General features: G+C 47.7%; 1 protein-coding gene across 3 annotated transcripts in view; it reads left to right on the top strand.

The window, feature by feature from the left end:
* Positions 1–26796, top strand: part of LOC122368692 (protein madd-4-like) — a 155569-nt gene that overhangs the window by 123341 nt on the left and 5432 nt on the right. For all 3 annotated transcript variants that reach the window (XR_006254279.1, XM_043342885.1, XM_043342884.1), the window contains exons 10-20: positions 461–560; positions 7956–8135; positions 8412–9058; positions 9343–9522; positions 11718–11881; positions 13435–13611; positions 18810–18922; positions 24328–24455; positions 25059–25214; positions 25547–25656; positions 26074–26166. Coding sequence is in view for 2 of the 3 variants with exons in the window: in XM_043342885.1 (XP_043198820.1) it covers positions 461–560; positions 7956–8135; positions 8412–9058; positions 9343–9522; positions 11718–11881; positions 13435–13611; positions 18810–18922; positions 24328–24455; positions 25059–25214; positions 25547–25656; positions 26074–26166 (2048 nt within the window). In the remaining variant the exon portion in view is untranslated. The remainder of the gene's footprint in view (positions 1–460; positions 561–7955; positions 8136–8411; positions 9059–9342; positions 9523–11717; positions 11882–13434; positions 13612–18809; positions 18923–24327; positions 24456–25058; positions 25215–25546; positions 25657–26073; positions 26167–26796) is intronic.

A 26796-nucleotide genomic window follows, 5' to 3' on the forward strand; every position in this document is an offset into this window, starting at 1 on the left:
TGTCAAGACTGGAAGAGCTAGGACGGGGCTGCTAAAATCGCATCATCCGCAGGGGCAGCGGGTACATTTGGGGTCATTGGGATCGCTGTGGTATATCCTACACAATAGCGAGGCGGGTGTCCACCGTACATTGACCAGTGTTCAGGTCAGTGGGCTTATCGTGAAATATTGCAGGGACCAACTTCATTACAGCAGCACGACAGAGTGCTTACGGAATCTATGGAAATCCGACCTGTCTTATACCTTCTGATGAAACCGTCATTTTTTCTATCATTCTTTAATTGCGTGAGTCAGCGAGCACACTCTGCTCAAAGCCCTGATCTATCCCTGACACACACATCATCAGTTCTTGCTGGGAACTGTCGACATTTACTGACATATGCTCTGACACATAAGCTGCTTTCTATCGCCAGTGCGTGGACGTGCCGCACGTCTGCTGACCGGTGTATCTGTTCGTCAGGTGCACATATACCGTACCAGCTGCCGCTATCGCACGCCCAGCCCGTGTTCCCGGCAGCAGTCGAGTCCAGCCAGCAGCTCACGCCCAGCACAGACCCCAAGTAAGTAAAATAGACGCCTATACAGTCGAGTCCAGCCGGCAGCTCACGCCCAGCACAGACCCCAAGTAAGTAAAATAGACGCCTATACAGTCGAGTCCAGCCAGCAGCTCACGCCCAGCACAGACCCCAAGTAAGTAAAATAGACGTCTATACAGTCGAGTCCAGCCAGCAGCTCACGCCCAGCACAGACCCCAAGTTAGTACAGGAGACGCCTATCGAGTACTCTTCGAGTCCAGCCGGCAGCTCACGCCCAGCACAGACCCCAAGTAAGTAAAATAGACGCCTATACAGTCGAGTCCAGCCAACAGCTCACGCCCAGCACAGACCCCAAGTAAGTAAAATAGACGCCTATACAGTCGAGTCCAGCCAACAGCTCACGCCCAGCACAGACCCCAAGTAAGTACAGGAGACGCCTATCGAGTACTGTCGAGTCCAGCCAGCAGTTAACGCTCAGCACAGACCCCAAGTAGGGGAGAGTGGGGCAAAGCGGCCACCCTAACGCTTCTCACGATGCCAACGCTTGATTTTTAAACTTGGAAAGATTCTTTCTATACCAATGTGATCCCTATTAAGTTGCCTTTTATTTCAACTGCGTTTTATTTCCAAAGGCGTTCACATATGGAAGATATTGACAAAACTTTAAACCTATGCATATTGGCCACTTTGCCCCATACCCTGGGGCAAAGCGGCCACTGGCGTCTTCTCAAGTCCCGATATGAGAAACAAAATTGTTGCCTCATGTACGACTAGGGTATTTGATGGTGACAAGGTTTAAGCGAGGGTGGATGTTTACTTTATCATCTTCCACCTGTAGGTAAACAAAGAAAGGATTTTCATGAAAGAAAAAAATAATTGCATTATTTGGTAACTCATGCAACTGAAAAGTGGCCAAGATGAATGCCTGACGACACATTTGAATATAAATAATGTTTTTTATCCAGATGGAAACAACTTATGGCCAATTGGGGCGTGGCCACTTTGCCCCGACCACTTTGCCCCGCGCATACCGTCCGAGACAACAATATTCCAGCCTAGCCATTAGTGGGGTAAAAAACATTAAAATTGGTAGAATAGGGGAGACCCGGGAGGTATGGGCCGGTTTTGTGAAAAGGCAATTTTCTTCCAGTGGGCAGTGGCTAGACCCGGTTTTTCACTGTGTGTACGTGAAATTGCCTTTCGCCTGCAACGTGTGCCTGATATTAGGCATCTGGGATCAACTATTTTGTCTCGAGATAACTTTCAATAAATCATGTGCTTTTTCGATCCATCAAAATACACCGGGAGGTATGGGCCATGGCCCGGGAGGTATGGGCCGGTGCCATGTTTCATATCCTTTTCTCGACAATGAGAAAAATATTCATAGCTGGTATTTACCTTGATCTCTCTTAGAGCCCAGGAACCGCATAAGCGGCCAACAGCTTACTTCATGGAGGTGACCTGGGCCCATATGTATTTTGGTAAACTCAAGCATGTTCCATAAAATAAGATCAATAATATTTTTCTGTTTGAATGAAATTTGAAGTTAAATTTTCGACCTTGCGCGACAAAAATTAAACTTATTGACGGGGACATTCAATAAAAGCATCTTTTTATTTATTTAGGATCAACGGCCGGTGGGTGGCCCAAACCTCCCGGTTAGGACGCCAAAATGTGCACAGCATCTCAGCTCATTATCTTGCAAGAAAGCTTCAAATTGTCTATCCAGTCTTAATTTGCATGCTTTAAACTTTATGTTAGCGTTGATCTGACATCCTAAAACGAGCCTGGTTCAAATGTATCACGAATTTTCTGTATGTACCGTATTTTACTCGAAGAGGGCAAAAACGCTTTATCACCGCTCATTGCCAAAGAAGACTGAGGAAGATTTTGAAAATCACGTGGGATGTATAACGGAATGGCTGCTACCAGTTTACGCCGTCAAATGTGTAAAAATACGCAACACTTCTTCAAAACCGCGATGGCCCATACCTCCAGGGGGCCCATACCTCCCGGGTCTCCCCTACATGTACGATAACCATGCAATGCATGGACAAGAATGCTTATAAAAATTCCAAACGGTTATGGAATAACATAACATTTAAAAATTGTAAACATAGTTGGTAACCTGGCAAGAAATGCTTTTCCGTGTTTCACAGAACAATGGTGATGGACCTGAAACCCCGGTCTGGCTCATTCGAACGACCGTGAAGAGAAGTATAATTGGAAACCATGTAAATTGGAACTGACGCCAGCTATGAAGGGCTAAAACGATGGGTGGCCGCTTTGCCCCGGGTGGCCGCTTTGCCCCACTCTCCCCTAAGTAAAATAGACGCCTATACAGTCGAGTCTAGCCAGCAGTTAACGCTCAGCACAGACCCCAAGTAAGTGAAGGAGGCTAGTGTAAACGACGTATCATTCTTTGGAGCCGTTTCAGCAGTATAACAGCAAGCGGTATTATATTTCAATATTTCACATATTTGATTTGATATTACCCTCTTAAAAAATGAAAACTCTTGTTAAACACAGCCGACATCGTGTTTGCAGAAGTGCTCATCTGAAAATTAGCAATATCCGGAACTAAACTACAGAAGTATAAATCATAGAGTTTGATAGCTTCACTCACCCGAATATTCCCCCACTGATAAAAGACCTTGTTTGCAAAGGACTGCAGCGTTTCTCGAGAAGTTGTTTACACCGGTGAGACGCTTATCGCTGCTTCGACTTTTTCTGTTTACTACCGGAACAATTGTGCTGGAATTAATTAAAGTCGAGTGTATTTAAACGGTCCGGGGGATTCCCCAGAGCTGTGTAAGCTAAAGGACTGGACCTTTGGAGTACGCCTGTGCGACATTTTGTCACGGGACATGTCAATAGCTCCAGCCATGGCGAAGGTTCCATGATAACCTCTGCATCAAACATCACGATTATGCTTTGTTCACGTATAATGCGCAATTCTGACGGTAATACGTGCAATTACTTGCATTTTCGCTATTTCTGAGGTATTTTGATGCCAGTTTCTTGTTCTAAAAACACATCTCTTTTAACATTGAAGCCAACGGAAGCTATGGGTCCCCAAAACGCTCGTTTCTTAGCAACCTGGAAAGCTATGGGAAACACAAACACTGAGTCGCATGGCTGGCCACAGCCAGTCGACCCGGCTGGGTGACCCGGCAGGCCCACCGACCTGGCGACCCCATCAATACCGAGTGATTGCGTGCCGCGTCCTGGGGCCCGCCCCGCCGCCAATGGCTGGCCGCTTGTACAAAGAAAATACAAACAAGGGTTATTACTATCGGCGAAATATGAAAACGCTTTGCCAAGTATTCTCATACAGCCTTGCGTGCTTTTTGTAATTGGTCGCTGGTGGCCCGGCGTAGTCGATTTTTTCCGCCGTCGATGGGTATACACCAACAGAAACATGCAAGCCACGCTAATCGAGGCGATTTGACCGCGTACCCAACATCACGGTATGCATCGTGTCCACAGCAGAAGCCGAGCTGGGTCGCTGACTTACGAAAGACTACATCAAGTCAACTAATGGAAAACCAACTTTGATGGGACAAATCAGGCCATAAACTGTCCAAGTTGTTTCTCTCGCCGGGAACTCGACTCGACCCCACTAGCCGCGCGGGTCCCCTCTGCAAGCGTCGAGCTCAGCTCAGCGGAGGCATGTAGGAATTCCACACGGCGTGGTTGGCTGACGCGACCTGCCACTCAGGCGAGAAGATGTGCGGGACGTGTCAAAACAGGCTGCTGTCGAGCGAGGCGCCCTTCATTATTCAGAGCGTGGTTCGGCGGGTTATACACTATACAGGGAGGGATACGGATAGACCCGCGAACAACACGCACGGGGACGCAGTCGGAGGGTCAGGGTCAGAAAATCAGGTGAATGGGAGCATTGAGACGGTTAGAGACATGAAGGACGACAGAGATATACTGATGAGAAATCTGCTTCTACTGATTGGATAACTGTTTCTACTGATCGGAAACTTGTTTTTGCTTACATTTAACGTCAACTCACTCATTGCAACACTTTTATTCTGCCGGGCGTTATACGAGCAGGATACAATCACTTATCGTAACAATTCTACTTTCGATTTGGTCATAAACTAGATCTTTGTCGCCGATAGCTAGTTTATAATTCGGTCAGTTTAAACCAGGGCTGCGGAGTCGATGGATTTTCGGCGACTCCGACTCCGACTCCGACTCCGGCTTTCAAAAACCAGCTCCGACTCCGACTCCGACTCCGGGCAGAATTGTCGACTCCGACCGACTCCAACTCCCGACTCCGACTCCGCAGACCTAGCAGGGCTGCGGAGTCGACAGATTTTCGGTGACTCCGACTCCGACTCCGGCTCGGGTTTCTAAAATCGACTCCGACTCCGACTCCGGTCACAACTGTCGACTCCGACCGACTCCGACTCCGACTCCGACTCCGACTCCGCAGCCCTGGTTTAAACCAATCAATGAGTGGCATGTGACAGTGGTGGTAGAAGCATTTTATTCTGGTTGGTCTTTTCGTTGAAGTAACATCTTCTAGCTGGGTTGATTTACCGGTGCGTTTTCGGTGTAAAATTGAGTTAACCTTCCATATGGGCTCGTAAACACCACGACTGGTTCAAAACAGCATCACACAAATGTCAGCTAACTGGGTGCACGACATCCCTTCCACGCTTCGTCAGTTCCGTGCAGCTAAAAATAGTTCTGCAAGTGCAGTTGACTGAATGATTGCACAATGCACATGTCTGTACGTACCTACTTCCAACGTTGGTACAGTTAGGAAGTTTGTTAGCGTTTAAAAATTACCCTATAAGTAAGTAGCCTTTTCCTACTAATGCGTTCAATTATAGTGTCAGCTACTCCTTTCATCGTTCCGTTCACCTGTACGCTGCCCCCCCCCCCGATCTCCACCCCCGCCCACCACCCCCGCTCGACCTGGGAGCGATCCAGCTGTGCTGACGAGGCAGACAGCAGTCCCACCGTGCGCGGGCAGCCAGACAGGCCGACCGTCGCCCGCTGACGCCTGTTTGTATGCATGATTGGGCCAATTGGGGCTCAGGCCGCTGCGCTCGGCCAGGTGCGGTGGACGGTACCGGCGGCCCGGCCGGCACACAGCACCACTGGCCCACCTGCAGCCCGCTAATACCGATTTACGAGAGCTGACTGACGGCTTTCATGGCGGAATAGGGCGGAACATCTGCCGGTGAAAAGCGCCCCTGTCGATGTCCGATGTCCCTGACTGACTGGTGTGGTGGTGGTGCTCGTATGACTGGTGTGTGGTGCTCATATGACTGGTGGTGGTGTTCATGTAGGCACAGTGACGTGCGCGCCCCACATGACGTGCTATGCGCATTTACCTCATGACGTAGTATGGTATGAGCGCTTCTCTATAAAGGCTCAAATTTGCTTTGCGTTAGTAGCAATCGCGCTTGGCAGCGTTAAGTGGCAAACGCTAAAACCCAAACAAGCTCACATCAGTTTGTGTTGCTGTATATTTGTGTGCTGCTGCCTTCCAGTCGGTATATTTCGGGCGACCAATAATTACCCGGTTATCGGTGCTACCGGTGCTATCGGCGTTTCCGTCAGTCCCCGAAGACCCTTCCGTCCACCGTGTCACCCTTATCGGCCCACCTATTGGCAGGCAGAAACACAGTGTAGTAGTGCACGGCCGGGACGTAGTAACAGCGGCAGCTGCACGCTAGTTAGCTGGCCTGTACTGGGCGGCGGGGGTGGGGCCGGCGACCTCACAGCTTACAATTTTGGAGCTATGCGCTTACCGACGCGGTTTTTACGTACTTGGGTTGTTGTGATGGCCTTCAGTGTGAGTGGAAGGATACCGTAGTGCTTCTGAAAAGCGCTAATGAACTATTAAAGGCAAAATGTCATGATGGCTTCACTCATTGTTCGAAGCACATACGCTGCCTGCTGGTCGAGTTTCTTTTTTAGATGTATGCGCCTACATAAATTATCCATTTGCATTCCATTTGGCTATTGTTTTGCTATTTTTGCAGTTTTACATTTTTGGAAAACATTTAAGCCGGCGTAAGCTATTTAGGTTGTACTCACCATAAGCTTCTGCTGTCCAAAAAATGGCATTAAATATATAATGCAGCACCAGCTAGTTATTTCCGACATCCATTGCATATCGTACACACTCAGTCAGAATCCGGCTAGCTGGCCGTTAGACCGAGCCGCGACCTCCGTTTAACGGCCATCAGGAGACGTCCGCACTGAGTTAATCGTCGGACGATTTCACTATCAACAATGCCGAATGACTCTGTCGGTGCTGGAAATGCCATAGGCTGCAGCTGATTATCTGATTCGAGGCGCTTAATTAAATTATAGATGCACGATGAAGCTTGCAGTGATTTGAAATGATGCTAGTCTAAGGCTCAATTGGCCATTACACTCTGACGAGCTGACTTTGATTGCTTCAAATCTTACTGACAGCTAGGTCGAAATGGTACTTCTCCATGAGTTCTGCCTTTCTGAGTTTTATGTGAAATTCAATAAAACACATAGCTATACAGAAATTCGTGCAATGACACCTGCATTGCGCCTCCATTAGCGGGCGTGGGCAGGTGTGACGGTCTGACGGATGCCGCTGCGATTACCACAGCTCCTGAGTGCCGCGTGCTGGCAGGCTGTCGCTGGCCACGGCCGACCGCCACCCGATGTGATGTGTGCGTGGCGTGAGTGCCGCGTGCCTGGATGGGCGGCGGCGCGGCGGGCGAGTGGTGGGCTGGGGAGGGGGCGGAATTACCCCCTCACCTGACAAGCCCGCCGCTGTGACTGCTCACACGACATACCTTCCCTGGGCACACGGGCTAGCTAACGGCAGCTCACCTGTGCCGCAATGCAGGTTCGGTCGTTCAGTATTCGTCGCACTCGCTCACTAACAGATAGCCGGACCGTGTCCGATCCCAGAGGCATCGCAAACCGGCGGTCAACACTTCAATTATTTATTACTCACCGCGCCCTGGGTGCTCGTAGATTGCTGCCGATCCCGACAAAGTGCAATTTGTGTGCTGGAAGGAGAGGTATAAGGCAAGTTTTTTATTTATCCCAGCCGTGCGAGGATTTCTTTTTATTTGTATGTTTCCCTGTCGTACGCTAGACGCGCGTCGCGCAGGGTGGTTATAAAAACGTAGTTGAATAAAAAAGACTTTATTTTAATTGACTTTTTGTCAAGCGTTGCAAGCTAACCATTTATCAGACTCTGTCGTTGCTTTGCTTATTCCTGTTAATGGTTCCTTATAGTGACTTAATTAGTAGATCTTTACATTTTATCCGTTCCGACATGCCTTGCCTTGTCACACCAGTTGCGGTGCCTTATCCTGTCCTCCTCTGCTCCTCTCTATCCTGCCCTGTTCTACCCTGCTCTGCTCACAGCTAACCTCTCACTCCCTTCGCCAGGTTCGTGGCGGACACGTGGGGTGAGTGCTCGGTGACCTGCGGTGAGGGACTGCGGCGGCGCAAGGTCGAGTGCAAGGTCTACCTGGAGTTCTCTCAGACCCTGGTCACGCTGCCTCCCAGAGAATGTGGTAGCCACCCGCCGGCTGACCTAGAGCGCTGCATTCTGCCGCCCTGCCTCGGGTCAGTGAGGCCGGAACGCCAGGCGATGATCAGAATGCATTTCACTGACCTGCCCCCTAATGCATGATAAGGAGATGGTTCGGGGAGGTTGAATAGCGTTGATTGTCTTTAAATTGTCAGAGGATGTGTCAGGTTGGTTATTTTATGTCATTGCCATTATTATTTCAGCGCTTTGCGTGGTGTTAAATGTGGAACGTTTTCTTACAAGATAGCATGTTTCACAACTCTCCATGTTTACTTATATATCTTTATTTCCTTCATCACCATCTGTTCCAGGTTGAGGTCGGGAGACAGCTACCACCAGCCGTTCCGGCAGCAGCACCAGCAGCGGAGCAGCGACAAGACACCGCGTCACACCTACGACGCTTTATACGACGTCAACGACCCGCCCGCGTTCGACCACTTCTCGAGCTCAGAGCTACCTCTCGGAGACACTGCCGTGCACTCTGACCCGTTCTCGAGCCCCGAGCACCACGGTCGACCCCACCTGGACCGCTTCTCGAGCCCTGAAATCGACTCTCCGCGTGACGACTACCGAGACGGAGATGACCTCTTCTCCAGTCCGGAGGTCAACCCTTTTGACGACGACTTCGGCAGTCCGGAGGACGTGCCCGGCCCGGACCCTCCTCTTCGCCACCATCCGGACCGGTTCTCCAGTCCGGAGCGCCCGATCGACTCGATGGTCCGACTGAGGACGCACATGTTCAACGGCGGGCGCACCTACCAGGACGTGGCCGGCTCGTTCGAGCTGCTCGGAGGGATGCGGAAGGGCGGTAGAGGCGGTGCAGATGATGGGAGAGAACTGGATAGCGGTGTGGTGGTTATCCGACCCAAGGAGGCCCAGCCGCCGCCCGAACCGCCCGAGCAGGCCAGGTTCGTCTGGAAGAAGGCGGGGTTCACTCCGTGCAGCTCCTCCTGCCTCGGTGAGTGCCTATGGTCTTTTGGCAGCAGGGTATAACAGCTCGGCCAGTAGGAATAAGGAGAATAAATGATACAGGCCGAACAGCTGGAAATTATACGAATAAATAACAGCGGCCTAACTAGTTAGCTACTACTTTCGGAAACTTGTACGGACTTTTAGGTAGTTACTATCATTGTTGCATAAGCCGATGGACGCTTTTACCATCCCGTTACATACAGCATAAACCGTTTACCATCCGAGGACCCCTCTATAGGGCCTCTATAAACCCCCCCCCCCTCCCCACAGGTGGCGTGCAGGAGTCTCTGGTGCAGTGCGTGCGCGTCTCGGACGGACTGGAAGTCAGCCCCTTCCAGTGCAGTCTGGACACCCGTCCTGACAGCATCACACGCACCTGTAACGACCAGCCCTGTCCGCCACGGTGGAACGTCACGGAATTCTCCGCCTGCTCGCGGCGCTGCGGAAAAGGTTAGTATATACTGTTTCTATAGTTGGAGTGCTTGTTAGGATACATGGTCTGGAAAACAGCTTCAACTGTTCATGGGTTGCGAGGCATTTTTGTTACCCAATGTGCAGGGCTTGTTATGTCTTGTTATAATATTCAAATTTTTTACGGGAATGTCGTGGTTTTCGTCTAATGGAACCCGTAGTATAGGCTTCAGTCCTATTATTTCCGTTTTAGCAAATAAGTATTCGTAAATAATCCATTTCTAAAGCACATGACATCGGCTTGTAAAAGCCCGAACCACTTATTATGGCACCAGTTCCCTGAATTACATATCTATTTTGATTCAGTCGATGTTATTTCAAGTATATATGCCAGACTTCTTGGCTTATCTGTTAGTTGAACCGTTGACAAATGACCATCCTTACATCTGGTTACATGTTCAATGAATCGTCACTCTGGGAATGTTTCTGTCAGTGTACCAGACGAGATCAGCGTGTGTCAGTGGCGGAGTGCGTGCTCCATCACCCAGATGAGATGTGGCAGACGGAGAATGAGCAGTGCTTCGGGGCACGCGTGCCCAGCCTGCCGAGCCAGGCGGTGGGGAGGGGGGGGGGGGACTGTTGTGGGCAAATCCTGCGGCTGGGCCACACGACGGCCAGGGAGTGGTCAGAATAGTCGGGAAATGGTTAGGGGCGGTCAGGTGATTGTCAGAAAGCGCTCATTGAGTGGTCAGAGAGTGGTCAGCTGGTGTGCCTAAGCGTGCTAGCTAATCCGTGCAATGTTGTATCTGATAGCTGCAGATTCAATGCGGGTGTGCACTGTGCCTAGAACTATACCGATGGGCTGCATCGGACCGTTACAAAGTCAGCACTGCTCCCGCCCTCTCCGTTTTCTGCTTCTGGAGGCAAACAACTATCACCTTGGATAGCGCTGAAGACGGTGATTTGCTGTAATGGAAGTAAAATGTGTCAGCTACGTCAGCGCCCGTTAGCTGCTGAACTGTTACACCTCGTGTGCTGTCAGGAGTCGCGTGCGGGAGTAAATTTCAGGTCGGCGTGAATGTTTATGATTACTTTATTCATGTGCGTCGTGCAGCTGTGTGTGAACGATCACTACCATACAGGCTCCAAGCGTATTATTTTTATGTAACTGACACCCTTACACTGTTCCATGACATACTGACGTTATTTGGCTCCATGACAGGCCGAGCAGAACTCAGGCAAGGAAGTAATTTGTCGTCCGGTGTCGGGCGTCAGGCAATCCATCTAGGCATGCGGTTTCCACGAAACCTCAGCACGGTGTGGTCTTTGGTCCATCACGAGAGGTGGCATTACGTCAGCTCAATGCGTCACTGCCACACGCTACCCGTGTTACACCTTATAGCCACACAGTGATTACTGACCAAGCAACCTGACATGCTCGACTGTAGGCGGCAGTATGACGTCAAACGGTGAACGTTTACCAGCATAAGGACCCCTAAATGCCTCTGAGAACATATTTGTAGACACGTCTAGGAAAATAACTTTGCAATATCTTCTAAAAATTCACTTTGTCGTAACATTACGAGTAAAGCTGCCTCACGACCCTGTTGTCTGGGCATGGAGGCCGGATCAGGGACTGCAGGGTGCGACACTCTGCACACTGTGGACGCCAGCTGGCGTCGTTACTCAGCCGCCATGATGGATTGACGCCGAGTTTGTGGCAATAACGGCGCCCCGCGGGCCGCTGCAGTGTCATCATATGGCACCAGCGGGACGGCGACGGTGGCGCGCCCGGTGACGCGGCGGCCATGGAACCGGAAACGACGCCAATTGCTCCACCGGGAAATCGCCGCCGCTGTTTAGAATATTGGCCCGTGTGGAAACATCATAAGCTCTTCACGGGTGTTAGCGTCGGTATTGGAGAAAAATGGCCGTTAAAATGTTTGAAGTAGCTCCATAATCACATATGCGTGGGCATGAACTTATGTTCAACTCGAGCTTCTCCCTCATTCTTTCTCCGTCCCCCTTTTCTTCTCCGGTCTCCCTCGCTCATCCCACGGCCCATTTTTCTTCCTTCCTCTTGTTCTCCCTTTCTCTCTCCTAAGAGGTGCTGTGCTTCTTATATCTCTATCCTGAAAGTGCAAGCTCGTACTTGTCTGAACTTTCTTCTTCCACTAACACTTCTTCTAACCCGAGCCTCATACACCCCTAACTCTCGCTTTTTGACCCGGCAGGTACGCAGACCCGTGAGGTGAGCTGTATCCATGAGCTGGCGCGGGGCGAGGGCAACACCCTGACAGTGGCTGACTCGGAGTGTGCCGCCCCGCGACCGGCCGACAACCAGCTGTGCAACATGGTCACCTGCCCGCCGCGCTGGCAGCCCGAGCCCTGGAGCGAGGTGGGTCATGGGCGTCTGAAGGAACCGTTGGGTGGGTGTCGATGAAGGACGGTTGTGAGATGAGTCTGAGACGGTGAGGTATAGGTGTCTGGACTGGTGTGAGCGGGACAAAATCTGTGGCGGTGATGCTGATTGCTGGGGTGCAGGAAAATATAGGAGGTGAGATACTTTGGCTCTGACCTTCAAAAGTGTTTCAGTGAAGGCATGAATGTGGTTGTCCATCGAGATGACTTTGTTGTACATAGTTAGTTGTGCCCCCCCCCCCCCTAAAAAGAGAAGTTATTATTTCTATTGTGTCTCCAAGAAAAGGCATTAGGCAACGTTATGTTCCACTCAGGTGTAAAATCTGCCAAGTTTGGCATGCATTGGAAGAATGTCACTCGAGTACAGCAACGCGAAAACGTATTCCCCAAGCGTAAAAGAAAATAGGAGGCGCTTTGAGCTGTTTGGCAAGTCCCAGCCACCTATCACATCGTTTTGACGAATGGCGATAATAGTCACCGTGGGCGATAGCTAAGTCGTCCATTCTTCAAAACATACCGTTTGATCATTATATTGGACGCTGGGTGTCACATCCGGCTTTCCTACCCGGTCAACAGCCCGGTCGGACCCTGGTGATGATCAACTTCTGGTCCTCTCTGAATCACCACACACCATACACTAACATTGTCCTTGCAACATGGTCGCTGCAAACTTGGGCAGCACCGCATCGCCGTCCAAGGGCCGAGAAACTTGTACCGAGCTCTGCGGAGCCTGGACCCTGAGCGGTGACTTGGCCCGGGCAGGCAGCCTTCCGCAATGCAGAGCCGTTCTCCGGCCACAGGGGATTGGGAGATTAGGGGGTACCGCCGCCGAAAGCATGTGTTCGTCCGTTCACTCCGTCAAACTTGGTCAAATCTCGATAAGTTCGGCGGCCGACGGACGGCCTTTCTCCGCTCAGAATTGCGAGTGTTTCGCTGGCCTGCCCACGGACTATCGGACACGAGCATTGATTTCAAACTCTGAACTTTGGCCGTGACCGGTTTGGATGTTGGACTTGTGACCGTGGTCGGCTGGGAGCGAATGGCGGCGCGACATCGTTGGGCGGGGCCGAATGTGCCATTAGCCGGCTGGGGTAGGCGTTTTGTCCGTCCAAGTTGGTCCGTCATGTCATTGCACAGTTGGTGTGTTGGAAAAACATGGCTGTTGCGACGTCGATTGAATTTCGTTGAAAGCGTGTTTTGTGGCACTACCGTGCTGCTGCGTAGATTGAACGAGACTTGTCGTCCGAACTTGGGATGACTTAATAGAAGAAGCTAGACTACTTTTGCGAGTTAGACATGCAATTGTCGAAGAAGACGGGATAGTTTTGAACAACTTGGCGCAACTCGACTCCGTCTCTGAGATGAAATAACTGAAATGAGCACATTTGCGCACATCCACAGCATATATGTACCCGAACCGTCACTTGAAGCTGATTGTAGCACTACAAACGTCCCTTCATCTAATAAAGATGACTTATCTCTTCCTCCATGCATCTCGATACAGCCCACTGACCACTTTTCTCTCCCCAGTGCTCTCGATCGTGTGGCGGCGGCATCAAGACTCGCAAGCTGCGCTGTCAGCAGCGAATGTCCGACGGCAGCGTGGTAGACAAGGCGCCCTCCATGTGCGGCTCCAAGAGCCCACCGCACAAGAGGCCGTGCAACACGAGAAAGTGCCGCGGTCCGCAGATCATCGCCTCTAACCAGGTACGATTGGCCGTAGGTCATAGCCTCTAACCAGGTACGATTGGACATATTTTAGATCGCTTCCAACCAGGTATGACTAGTCCCGACCCATATCATTGCCTCCAACCAAGTAAGATGGGCTACAGATGAAAGTATCCAGCCAGGTATGCCCGAATTTATTTTAGATTGCCTCTAATCAGGTATGAATGGTCCCAGATCATAGCCTTCTACCAGATGGTATGCCCGGACACATTTTACATAGATCGCCCCTATTCAGGCATGACTTGCCATAGATCATTGCCTCCAACCAGACATGTGCTTGGATCCGGAAAAATGGATCTGAGATCCGATCCCATGGATCCCGATCCGAGATCCATTCAGATCATGGATCCAACCCCTCAATTTTGTCGAGAGATCTACTGGGATCATAGATCTGACCCTTCAATTTTGTCGCTAGATCCACTCGGATCATAGATCTGGCTCCCCAATTTTGTCGTGAGATCCATTGGGATCATAGCTCATAGGTGCTCAAAATGTTAACAACTTTCTTTCATAAGCAGTTATGAATACCAAAGTATGGTTAGAAACAAACAATCTTAAACAAAGGCCATATTAGTAAAGGCATCCAGTTACATTATACAGAATACAAAATAAAGGAGGCTCATGACGGTCACAACTTGAGAGTAGAGTGACATGAAGATTGTTCACATACCAACAGAAAAGTTTGCATTAACAATTAACATAGAGGTAAGTCAAAGTAATGACTAATGAACAATACATTACTAGGTACCTACCACATCACAATTCATGTTAGAATCTACATAATGATTTTGCTAAGACAATCTTGCATTAGACAACCATGAGGCTTTCCAGTTTACAGCTAACACAATTGATTGATAAACAATAAAAGATGATACTGACACATGTGGCTTGGTTACTGGTTAGGTAAAGGTATTTCAATCTATTGAAAGAAATATTTGATAAAATAAACTGAGATATAAACATTAAACAAAAGTATAAAAATATTCAACAGCCCAAGGCCAACAGCCTGCGCGGAAGCGATGGGAAGCGAAATATCAATTGTAATGGCCTTGGATATTTACCGTAAAATGATTATTCAGTGTCTGAATAGAACTCGTGACGTCATTTCAAATAACAAATGAGCTAAGCGTTCTACCTTCGAGTATAATGAAAATAAATAAAAAATCAAACTGGAAATTCAAAAGTCTGGATTTTTTTTCAAAAGAATATTCATTTTTTCTGCCTCACATAATTTTACGATACGATTGTTTGTGAATATCATCTTTGTAGCGTTGAATTTAATGACGTAAACGTAAGCTGAAAAGGTATTACATGGGCCTGAGCCGGGTGTGCGCCTCGCATTTTTATTTTATTCACTTTTCAAAAGAATCACATTATCTTACGTCATTAGTTTTAATGGCCTATTACGGGGAATCTTTTGGAATCATTACGGTTCTAGTCAAATTAAGATTTTTCATTGGTCAAACGATAATGACGTAATAAAACAACATTACCAAAACGTGAGCTGTGAATTTCGTTTGTCTTTTTTTGGGAGGCTCTCTCATAACGAAAGCACAGCATGGCATCACACGTGTGGCACGATGCCAAAAGTAGGTAATCTGAAGAAGTTGATGCCATTTTTGAACATGTAATTTTATTAGGAAAGTATTAGAGGTTGGTTGCTATTCTTACTAAATCGAAATTGTGTTGCACATACTAATAGCTCATACGAACATTCTGGATTGGGATTTCATACCTGGCAGAAGTGGATTGCTGGATTATTTTTAACAATTACAAAACTGACCTATTTGGCTTCCAGGTTTGATTTCCTAATATCTGTCCATAGGCGGCAGAACAGGGGGGGGGGGGTGGCACCAGGGTACAGTGCCCCCCATAGATTTTGGCATTTTAACATTAGCCCTACTGGCGTTGCATGGAAAGATTGGGACCAAAATGAAAATCTGCAGTGCCCCGCTGCCACTGCATCTGTCTGTACTGTTTGTTCATTGAATTAAAGTGGCTGTAGCTTGTTGATAAGATTGTCATCAGTGCTGTCATGAAAAAGTTACAATTGGTCACAAAAAGTAGCAATGCATGTTGCTAGCATGTTCGTGGTTTATTTTAAATGTAGTACAAATGTTATTGATTCAAATTCAAATTTAATGATGATACCTAATGATTACAACTGGTCTTAACCATGTCCACAAGTGACAATTCTCAATTGTATTGCACTGTAAGGTGTACGATTATGTAGGATAAGGGTTTCATTGGCTACATGTTGTCGTGAGATCCATACAGATCATAGGTCCTCCACAATTTTTTGCCCGCTGGATCCACAGAGATCATAGATCCGACCTCTACATTTTGTCGAGAGATCCATTCGGATCATAGATCCAACCCCTGAATTTTGTCGAGAGATCCACTCGGATCATAGATCCAACCCCTCTATTTTGTCGAGAGATCCACTGAGATCATAGATCCAGCTCTCGGATCCATGCACATGTCTGCCTCCAACCAAGTGTGATTTCCTCACAGATAACTTTTAGATTTTTTGTGATAGTTATGAGTGCGACCCTTTCTTGATCTCGCTCTGTTTGCGTTGTTCTACTATATCCCGGCTGACGCATGAAGATGTATGACTGTCACTACCGCCTATTATCTCGTCGTTAAAAGCTCATTATGGGTGATCGTACTGCATTTTTGCCACCACCGTGAATAGCCATGCGATGATTGCCACCACCGGTGGACCTTGTCGGCATTTTCGCCGTCATTTATTCAGCAGTTCACGTGAAGACTATGCGGCCAGGTGACGAGGTGGCAGGGCGATTGATGGATGCCGCAGCTAAGCTATGAATAGGCTGCTGAATCGGTGAATCGTAGATCAGGTACCGTTGCATCCTGCTCATCGGTGTGATCTATGGCTTTATGATTCGGAGAAGCATTTGTAATGAGGTACATCCAAATGGCGATCACTACAGATGGAAATATGTAAAATGACCATTTTTCGTTGGATTATTAAGTTCTAGAACCTTGACTGCTCTTGTTTATGAATTATGATTGAAGACGTTTTGTCATTCGTTTGTTTGTAATTGCCCTGTTTTGGCTCCTTACTTGTATTCCTCATTTTCTTTCACGAATTTAAACGTTTTTGGTTAACTTGGGAGATAATTGAATACGAGTATGTGAAAAATTCTCAGTTTTCTGCCTTATTGACCACAACTTACCACTCAAATGGCACTCGCGCTTGTGCCTTACTCCCATGCATACCACATACATGTGGTATGTACCTACCCATGATAAATCTTATCGATATTTGAACGTAATTAACATGAGCTATGTATTATTTGTCCCTTATTGTGCTAAATCCCTGAAATGAAGACCACTCGATGTCTCGCAGTTGAATAGAATTCATTGCCATTTAACAATCTTATCAATATTTAGGCCTCATCTTTTGGTCATGTCTTGATCCAAGTCTTGTACGACGTATTCGTAGCACGAGAAGCCTGTTGCTATGCGAGACAATTTTCTGAACTTTTCTGTTTCGTTGCGTCCCGGATGTGCGACGTTCGATGTAATTTCGAGTGACACCGGCCCAGAAGCAGTGGTCAATTGCGAGTTTCAAGAACTGACAAGTTCCTCGAAGCCTTGCCCGCAATTGCCCGAAATGCACCACTTTCATACAGATTAGTTTTGCTCTCGCCCAGCAACAAAACATGGACATTTTGCAGTTTTGGGAAATGCTGCAACATCAAATCATTGCTTACGCTTGAAGAAATTGTGTACATTTTCTTTGAAACGGGCTTAAAGCCATGGCATTCACAACGATAACAAAATGTTCATGGACGATACGAATGAATGTACATTTTTATGTTTTACAAATAATTATTTTGTGACCCAAAATACAGTAAATAACTATTTGTTTTTTAGTTGTGGTTGTGTCTTTACCCTATTCGGCAATCTATAAAAAAAAACTGGAGTGAGTGTTGACGCACGTTAGCGATTGCCTCTAGCATTGGCTTGTTTCAGCGTATCGAAAAAATCTTAGAAGTTTGAACTTGGTCATTGCTTTCGGAAAGCAATGACCGCTGCTCCTAAAGGAAGCTTGACACAATTCAGACGTCATGGCCCCAACCCGTCCGTCATCGCTCCGCATTCCGCCATCCTACAGCTGTTCATGTGGGCATTTGTCACCATTGGCTGTCTGCTGCCGCGCGCAGGAGTGTCGGAAGGGTGGTGAAAAATTCACCTCTGTAGCCTTTCTGCTGTCGTCGGTGCATCAGTAAACGGTACCACCGCCCGAGCGCAACAACATTATTAACAATGGAGGCGAGCCGAACGGGCCGTCACGCACTGTTGGTGCTGGGGATCCCAATGTCAAGTCCAAAAGCAAACATCATTAACACCTTAAAGTGGCTAAAACATGCCTTAATCGGGCTCAACTTCATGAAACCTGTCAGAATGTAGTGGAACGGTCTAACGTAAATGGACGGACTCACAATTCAGGGCGGATGCCCATTTTGCCAAGGGATCAGAAAATGGTAAAGGGGAAGGTTTTCATTTTGGAAATGTTTTAGATTATTGATATTTTGCTTAAACATGTAATGCATCTAAGACAGGTTTCCTTATGAACGAAGATGAATAAGGCGTATCATGGCAGGTAATTATAAGATCGCTGGTATCCAACATGTAGATAGAATGTTTTCCGTTGTGTAGAATATAAGCCTGCATTGTTTGAATGGTTTGTGACCGTGTCTCTCTCTGGAGTCCATCTAATTTCCGTGCGTTATGTTTGTCCCATTCCGGCTGTTCTATTATTTGATGTCACGTTCCACAAACCAAGACAAAGACGACGGGTGGGAGACAACACTGGAGTTTATCCGAGTCGCGGCCCTGTGCGCCGGGCTTTTCTGCCTCTGACGTGTATGATTTGTCCGTGTTAAACGACTTTGAACTGGCATACTAGAAAAGAAACATTTGGCTTCGCAGTGGGACGTTTCGGGCGTTTTTACGTAGAGTTGACGTTTTCATTCGAGCATTTTTAGATCGGCTTCGTCATCTCAACGCCCGGACTCCTCCCAAACTGATCTTGAACATTCCTGTCACAACCCGCGATATGATGTGACACTGTTCGCTAGTTGCTGGTCTTATAGACATGCTGCCTGACGCTTTTGCTCACATTTTCCGTTTTTCTCCGGCAGTCCTATGAACAAGAGACGCCTCAGCGGCGGGTCACGCTGAAGATCGGCGGCTCGGCCGTCGTCTTCGACGGCACCACGGTCCAGCTCAAGTGTCCGGTCCGACACTTCGACAGGTATGTCCGTGCTGGAAACCTCAGCGCATGCTCAGACTATGTAAAGACCTCCAAAATCCGCACTGTTACATCCTCAAATGCCAATGTGAATCGTTACGGTGTCGAAATTATCAATCACAAAGCTTAGCTGCTGGAAACCTCAGCGCATGCTCAGACTATGTAAAGACCTCCAAAATCCGCACTGTTACATCCTCAAATGCCAATGTGAATCGTTACGGTGTCGAAATTATCAATCACAAAGCTTAGTAACGCGGCGCTTTCCCCCACTTTACGCAAGAGTCATTTAGCGGCGAATGGAGAAGCATACCTGTATTGCGGTACAGCATACCTTCAGGCGCACGACATTAACCCGGTTTACATAGCATACTTGACGAGGCTCTAGCTCGTTAATTTGGCGATAATTTCGATGCAGTGGTCTTCAAATATTTAGAGGGGATCATTTTGTAAATTGTTCAGCACCATTGGCATCTTTTGCAACATCACGGACGGACATAAGCTTGCAACAAACCCTATGTAAACGCGTCTATTAGTGTCATCTAGCGGTGGATGCAGGGGCATTCATGCCGGGCGGTACAGCATACTTTCAGGCGCGCGACAGTCGTGTCATCTAGCGGCGGATATAGAAACATACGTGGTCTGGGGTACAGCATACCCTCAGGCGCGCGACAATAGTGTCACCTAGCGGCAAATACAGAAACATACGTGTCCTGCGGTACAGCATATCTTCAGGCGCACGACGCTAGTGCCATCTAGCGGCAAATACAGAAACATACGTATCCTGCGGTACAACATATCTTCAGGCGCACGACGCTAGTGTCATCTAGCGGCGAGTTTGTGAGTAGGCGGCCGGACGGAGCGTGGCGGTGCCTAAACTGAATGATATAGCGGCCTTATTTCCAAGTGACAGCAAAAACGCATGGGATATTCTCTCCATAATTAGGTAATGTGGTGGTTGATAACTCTTGGTCGGGAGAATGATGATCTGTTTAACCACATTTTCGTGAATGACCCAACAGCTCATTAATGAATTGGGCATATTTTTATGTTATTCCTTATCCAGATTATGTAGAGTATAAATTATCCCTCGCCCATGTAGGGGGGGGGGTTGGTGCAACCCCCCCCCCTGAGGTTTTTCTTAGCTACACGCCGAACCGTTTCAGATAGCCTGCGCAAATTTTCAGCACCCTCTGGGGCATCCTTTGCGCAACTTTTGTTTTTTTTGTCAAGGTCATGTCAGGTCACGGAGTTATGACGTCATAAAGGGAACAACCTCCGGCCAGATTTACGCTAAATTGGAGATTGCTTCACATTGGTATAAATGCCGACTGACCTGACACACTGATGGATTGTTTTAGAATCACAACTGGCTGATTTGACATTGGCACAATGTCCGTTGACATTTTGAAGGTTACTAAAGGTCAAGGTAAGGTCAGTGACCTCGGTTGACCTGTAATGACTTCTTGCACTTGTATGCCTTTTCGGGGTATTTTGATGCCCTGAATTCGAATTTGCTATCCATTTCAGGCAACGTCGGTTGTTTCTTGTAGTTCATTTTGGGTCAGGGTCAGGTCAGTGACGTCACACGCCTGACGTGACCCAATGCACAAATGACCTTGCAGACTTCCGATGCTCCCAACGCATCATTTTTAGGGTTATGACATCGAAATACACACCAAACGATAGAGAATTGATCAAGGATCACGATAGTGAAGGTTTCAAGTTGACATCTCTTACCGTTTTGCCGCAATCGGCGCGGAAATCTGAAAAAGTTAGATTTTTCCGAAAATTTGACCTTTGACCGGTCATAAGTAGGTCAAATGTTGACCTAGGACCAAAAAATATACCACCAATCGCGAGATCTCTTTGAGAGCAATCCGTTGGTCTTTTCCGCTAAGCTCTACGACGCTCCGTTTTCAAACGCCAGGGGGGGTCGCACCCCCCCCCCCCTGCATGAGCGAAGGTGGCAAAACTCCGTTTACGGGCGAGGGTTATGTTACCCTAGTATTCAGTCATGTACATTGTGCAGCTCGTTCTTACAGCCGCGCTAGACCCTCGTATCGCCGCCGTTTCCCACCGTGTCGGTGCCACTTCTGTTCCATTCTCTCTGCGTGATCCCTGTGCTACGAAGACCGAGCTGATTGGCCGTCCAAAGCCGCCCGATCTCCTTTCTACTTTGAAGGTCCGCGGAGCCGCCCGGAGTGGACAGAGACACTCGCTGAATTGGTATTGCAGGATTATCGGGGTTAGTAGCGAGGGCTGAGACAGCAGTGGCGAAACTGCCGAGGACTTGTGGAGATCGAATCAGAATTTAATGAGTTCGAAATGTAGGACGACGGTGCTGTTAAACTTTAGTTCAAGGGGATGATCTAAATGAGAAGATACAGCTCTTTTTTTCAATGAAAATCTTATGGAATAAATTTTGCAATCATTAAGTTATTGATAATATTGCTATACATGAAATCATTGGAATGTCAATGTTCTATTTTAAAAATGAGTGAATATAGGAGATAGAATAGACACCGTGAGTAGCAAACAAGTTCACGTGTAAAAATGCAAGGTCAGATATACTCCATGCTTCTTTCTGCCCTTCACTGTTGTCCTCGCTCCGTCCTTTGTTCGCTCGCTCGTGGCGTGCCGGTTTCCACTTTGAGTGGGTGTGAAAAATGAGTCTTGTGCCGTGCGGCCCGTGAAGCCAGCGTTAATTGACGTTCCGTGACACTGATGCCTGCACGACACGTCAGTTTTCGGCGGGAGGGCGATGTGCTGTGACTGGCAATGACATTGGTCGGGACTCGGGACACAGAGGTCGGTTAGTCGTGGTGAAGGCTGGGGTATTGCGGGGCGAGAGCTCTACTGTCGGGGCTGTAAGAGATTGAGCGTATGCTCTGTGGTTGATGGAATGAAGCTGGTTTCCATTTTAATTATATTGCCAGCCCTCAATAGGGGATTTGTCGAGATTTGTGGATCATGAATGATGGCTCATTGATATCCATGGGGATAGGTAAATGAGCTGTGTGCTCAAATTTTGCAAGCCATTATTTTTGTGATATCCTGCAGTAAACAATGAACATTTGATGGCAATTTTCCTTTTCGATGGTTTTTTGAAAGTTTTCCTTGCATTATCTTCTTATCAATAACCCTGTTGTAAAGGCTGCGTACCTATAAATGGTTTTTATAATTATGCATTGTCTGATACTTTTGCGTGGTTTGCGCGCCGCGCTGTTTTCGGTGCGGAGCCTAGAGCCGCTGAGTGGGCTTTCCAGAGATCACAACAAACCTCTCATAGCTGAAGCCGACTTCATCTGGGCATCTCACTGAGCGAGATGTGGATCCAGTTTACACAGCGACGTAATGAAGTTCACATCAACACTGCGTGGGCGCATGATGACAGGACCGCGATCTAGCGCTTTCCTTTGTTAACCCGCGCCCCGCTGGGCTATTCAGCCATACGCGCCCTGCTGGGGGGGGGGGGGGAGATTCTGCCCCCCCCCCCTGTCTAACTTCCGAACCGATGGTCGTAGAAAGACGGGGAAAACGGCAATCGAAAGCTCTCAACAAGGCGGATCTTATGAGCCCAATTTTTTTGCTTAAGTAGGTCAGAGCTCAGGTCAAGGTCAGGTCAAGGGTACAAAATGCAAGTTTCTACAGTATCGGCCTTGCACCGTAGTTGCCGAAGAATGGAATGAGGCTGATTGCCCAAAACGTGTTCTTAGACTACCAAGACAATATTCGTTGCATACAATGTCATTCAAAGGTCAAGGTCAAGGTCAGGTCAGGTCAGGTCAGGTCACCAAAAACAAAATATAGAAAAGGGCATGTGCGACACAGTGTTTTACGGGTCATTTTACTCATAGAATTCAATAGGCACACTCAATAACTGATCTGGACCACTTCTGGATAAATTTCAGGTCGAGGTCAGGTCAAGGTCAGGTCAAGTGAGGTCAAATTTTGAAGTTGGTTGTTAAGGCCTAAAAAGGTGTTTATCTGATGCAGTTTTTCACGGCAAATCGAATGGTGCTATTTTTGTTTCCGTACGAGGTCTAGAACTTCCAAAAAATTCATTTTTTCAAAATTTTTGTGTGTCGTGACGTCATAAAATTTTGAATAACTCCCACATTTTTGATCCGATTCTTCTAAAAATTGGAATGCAGGTGCACATAGAGCAGTTCTCTGACATATATTCCGTTTTTTTCGATACACTCAAGATTTTGGATTTAATAATTATTTTCCCAAAAAAGTCAGTTTTTTTAAAAAATTTGGGCCAAAATCCAAAATTTTCAAAAAACCGAGGTAGCCATTTGATAGACAAAGTAGAATCACGTATAACCTTTTTTGTTACGTCTTGATCCCTTTACAAATGAAGATGTTAGCGGCGTTTGAAATTTTGCCGTTTTTGAGGCGAAAATGGCGAACATGACGTCACTAAAACGTCAATTTCTCAAAAATTTTCCGACGGATTTCGCTCAAATTCTCAGGGAATGTGTCAAATTGATGTATGATAAGGTACTGAAAGTTTGACGTCGCTGGTGTAACGCGTTTAGAAGTTATTGGCGAAAAACGGGAGGGGGCAGATTCTGCCCCCCCCCCCCAGCGGGGCGCGGGTTAATTTGTATTGCATTTTTAATGGAACGGAATGAAAACCATTGGCATCAACTAGTACTAAAGCAGTAGCGGCGGAACACCTTCAATTAATGGGGCAAAAAATCATGGCAATAAAACATCAGAAGCAATTGCAAAACCTGGACCAACCATAAATAATGTGCGTACCAATGACGTAGATAAACGATAGCGGATACGATTTTTTAGCTCTCTGTAAGATCGCAGCAGGTCGCAGCTATTGTATTTTAATATAGAAGCTTTTGTTAATCGACATGCCACGCACATGCTGCATTTAACCCTTTGATCTGGGCAATGCAGCTGAACTTCTCTAGGAATGCCAGACGTTCTACTTGGCAAAGTAGTCAATGCGCTACGCACCGACAAAAAGGATTTAATATCGTATAGCTCGGCTGACTGCCCCTATGTACTTATTGTCATCGTCGTCGTCGTCGTGGTGCGGACTATACGGCGGACGGCGCTGAATCCGTTTTTGAAGGCTTTGATAGGGTGAATGTAGCCGCGTAGCAGCTCCATAGCTACAGCCCGGCTTCGTCTGTAATATTCTTTGTGCTGCTGCCGGTATTGTTGTAGCAACATTTGCCCTTTACCTCTAACCAGAACGGTGCGTTACAGACGTTCATCGCGTTATATTATACGGAATGCCTGAATATTGCCATGTGTCGTACGGAATGATTATACCAGCATCTACCCTAATTGATCCACCGAACACTATACCTTGCAGCCGTATAACAGTATATTTGATTTCCGCTTGAGTGACCTTTTGTGGCCTGCCGCCTCCTCTCCAGGTCAAAGATCGTGTGGACCAAAGACGGTGACCGTATGACGGGAGGCCGTAAATACCGCCTCAAGGCGAACGGTCAGGTCAGAGTTCGACACGTCGAGTATCATGACGCTGGACGGTACACCTGCATCGGTGAGCTCCTAACATCAGTTAATGACGAGGTCAAATGTGTTCGAACCTTCCTTTGCTTCAAAACTTGTTTTATATCATGCAATGGACAATTGATATCAATGTGTTGATCTTGATGCTGAAGTTTGTCATCAATCCAAATAGCATCAATGTTTATATGGATATTGCCCATTTGCTTTGTTTTGCTTATTACGTATACGTATGTCGTATACGTATGCGTATATGTATACCATTACAACTTAAACCTCCGTCTTAGACTGAGGAAGGACCAGTCCGTTTGCCAGTAGAGCCGTCTTCAGGGTCATCATTAGCACTACTCCAGTATGTTTCGTGGCTCGTAGCATGCCAGTTTGCGGTGTCATTAATCCTGCATACGACGAGCTCGACACATACCTGCCGGTAATTGCCTAAATGGCCGTATTCTTATCGCTACCTTGTTTGACACATCACCACCCATTTGTCACACACATTTTAAATTGGCAGTAAATTGGCCGTAGAATTAGACGACCTAATATACCGACATTATATAAGGCATGTATGCACCTATGCACGGGGCTGTTCCAGCCTTCCATTGACCCGCCCCTCCCCATCCCCTTCTTCGATCAGCGGGAGGGGTGACCGCCTCTTTGAACCTGTCGATTCGACCGAGTCCTTTCGACGAGCCACAGTGGGTCAAAGAGAGGCGACTCAGGAGACAGAAGAAGAAAAAACTCCGAGAGGAGAGGCGGCGGAAGAAACAGCGCAAACTCGAACAGAAACTCGGTGAGTAGTCGTAGTTCGTTGCGAAGTGAGTCCAGGGGGAGGATTGACTCGTCGAATTCGTTTTGCTTGTGGGCGCTGCTGACAATCTAAATTGAGTTTAAAAGCCAAATGAGTTTAGAATTGTGATGCATGTTGTAATTAGAAAATATGAGCCTTTGTACGAGTTTTATCTCGTACAGATAAGCTGCAGTTGTATTTTAGTGTGAGGAATGCTATAAACATCAGCAAAATGGGGACATATTCCTATCAAAGAAGCCTGATCGTTTTAAGTTGTACTTGAGCCTGGTGATAACGTAGAACTACCACTGACCTCGCGGTTTTGTCTTTCACAGCCGAGGCAGCGGCCGCCGCGCCGCAGTACCCGACTCATCGAAGAACGGAGATGGAGCTGTCCAACACCATTGAGCAGGTGTCCGAGGGGGGACAGCACCACTCCGGGCCGGTGAGTACCTCAGCAGGGGTGAACGGGTTATCTGGTGGATAGGTGAATAGCTGTCGTGGGTGAACGGGTGTCGGACGGAGGACAGCGCCACTCCGGACAGGTGGGTGCCTCAGGGAGCGACGCACTGTAGGACGGTGCCGGCGGGAATGAGCTGCTCGACAGGTGTAGGAGTTTGAGCCAGGCCACTACCAACGAGTATGCGTACATACCTGCTCGAGCTCTACCGATACGATGCATTGCAGGGATATTTTGTCTCTATCTGTAATATCATGTATCATAAGATGTCATTTATTGAAATCGACATGTGCATTTCAAATAAAATAATTATTTCATTTCAATGATAATTTTGTCGTGGTCTCATTGTTAGTCCCAGCAGTCTATCTTGTTCTTTGTTGTGACGTCACTTCTCCCCCTCAGATACTCCCGAGCGGCGAATCACCCGACTCTATGAACGACGTGCGCGTCAAGTTCGTCTCAGACCAGCAGGCCTCGGACAGCGACCAGCCTAAGGTAGGCGTGACGTCACTAAATCGACCCGGGTCGCATGGGGCCCGCTAGGGGTGTCGGTGAAAAGGTCATGAGCCGCGGAGAATGGCTAGCGGCGGCGCTTCGCTACTGGCGATTTCAGAGGCATAGCTGAATGAATGGCGGAGGACCAGTAAAGTCAACTTACTGCATAGTCTGCGCTGTCTTTGATCGCCGCTGCTGCTGTCATTTTGTTATTGGATACAGCTGCTGCAGACATGCCGCTTTCAGTGCCGTCGTAACTTCAGCTGCGTTTGGTTAATATGAGCGGCACGGGTGCGGCTGTTATTGTGAGGGCATAATGCTGAGCTAAGATGCATCACGCAAGTGTACAGTCGGAACAGTGGCTCCTGAAAACGCGTACGATGTATTTATCAGTCGTATGAGTTCGAGTATTAGTAGAGACTGCATGATACGCAGTAAGATATCTTCTTCTCGCCCTTATTTCATGCCTCAGACTCGGTTTATGGGACTGCTGAACAGTGGAGCATGATTTTAAGTTGGTTCCTTCTCGCCTCCATGAACGCTCTAATCGCTATCTCAGGACAATTCATTCGCGTATTTTGACTGAAATTATGTCTCCGTTCATTTAAAATTAGAATAATTCAAATATGT

Source organism: Amphibalanus amphitrite, unplaced genomic scaffold, assembly GCF_019059575.1.
Source record: "Amphibalanus amphitrite isolate SeventyFive unplaced genomic scaffold, NRLGWU_Aamphi_draft 000968F_arrow, whole genome shotgun sequence".
In the NCBI taxonomy this organism is placed as follows: domain Eukaryota; kingdom Metazoa; phylum Arthropoda; class Thecostraca; order Balanomorpha; family Balanidae; genus Amphibalanus; species Amphibalanus amphitrite.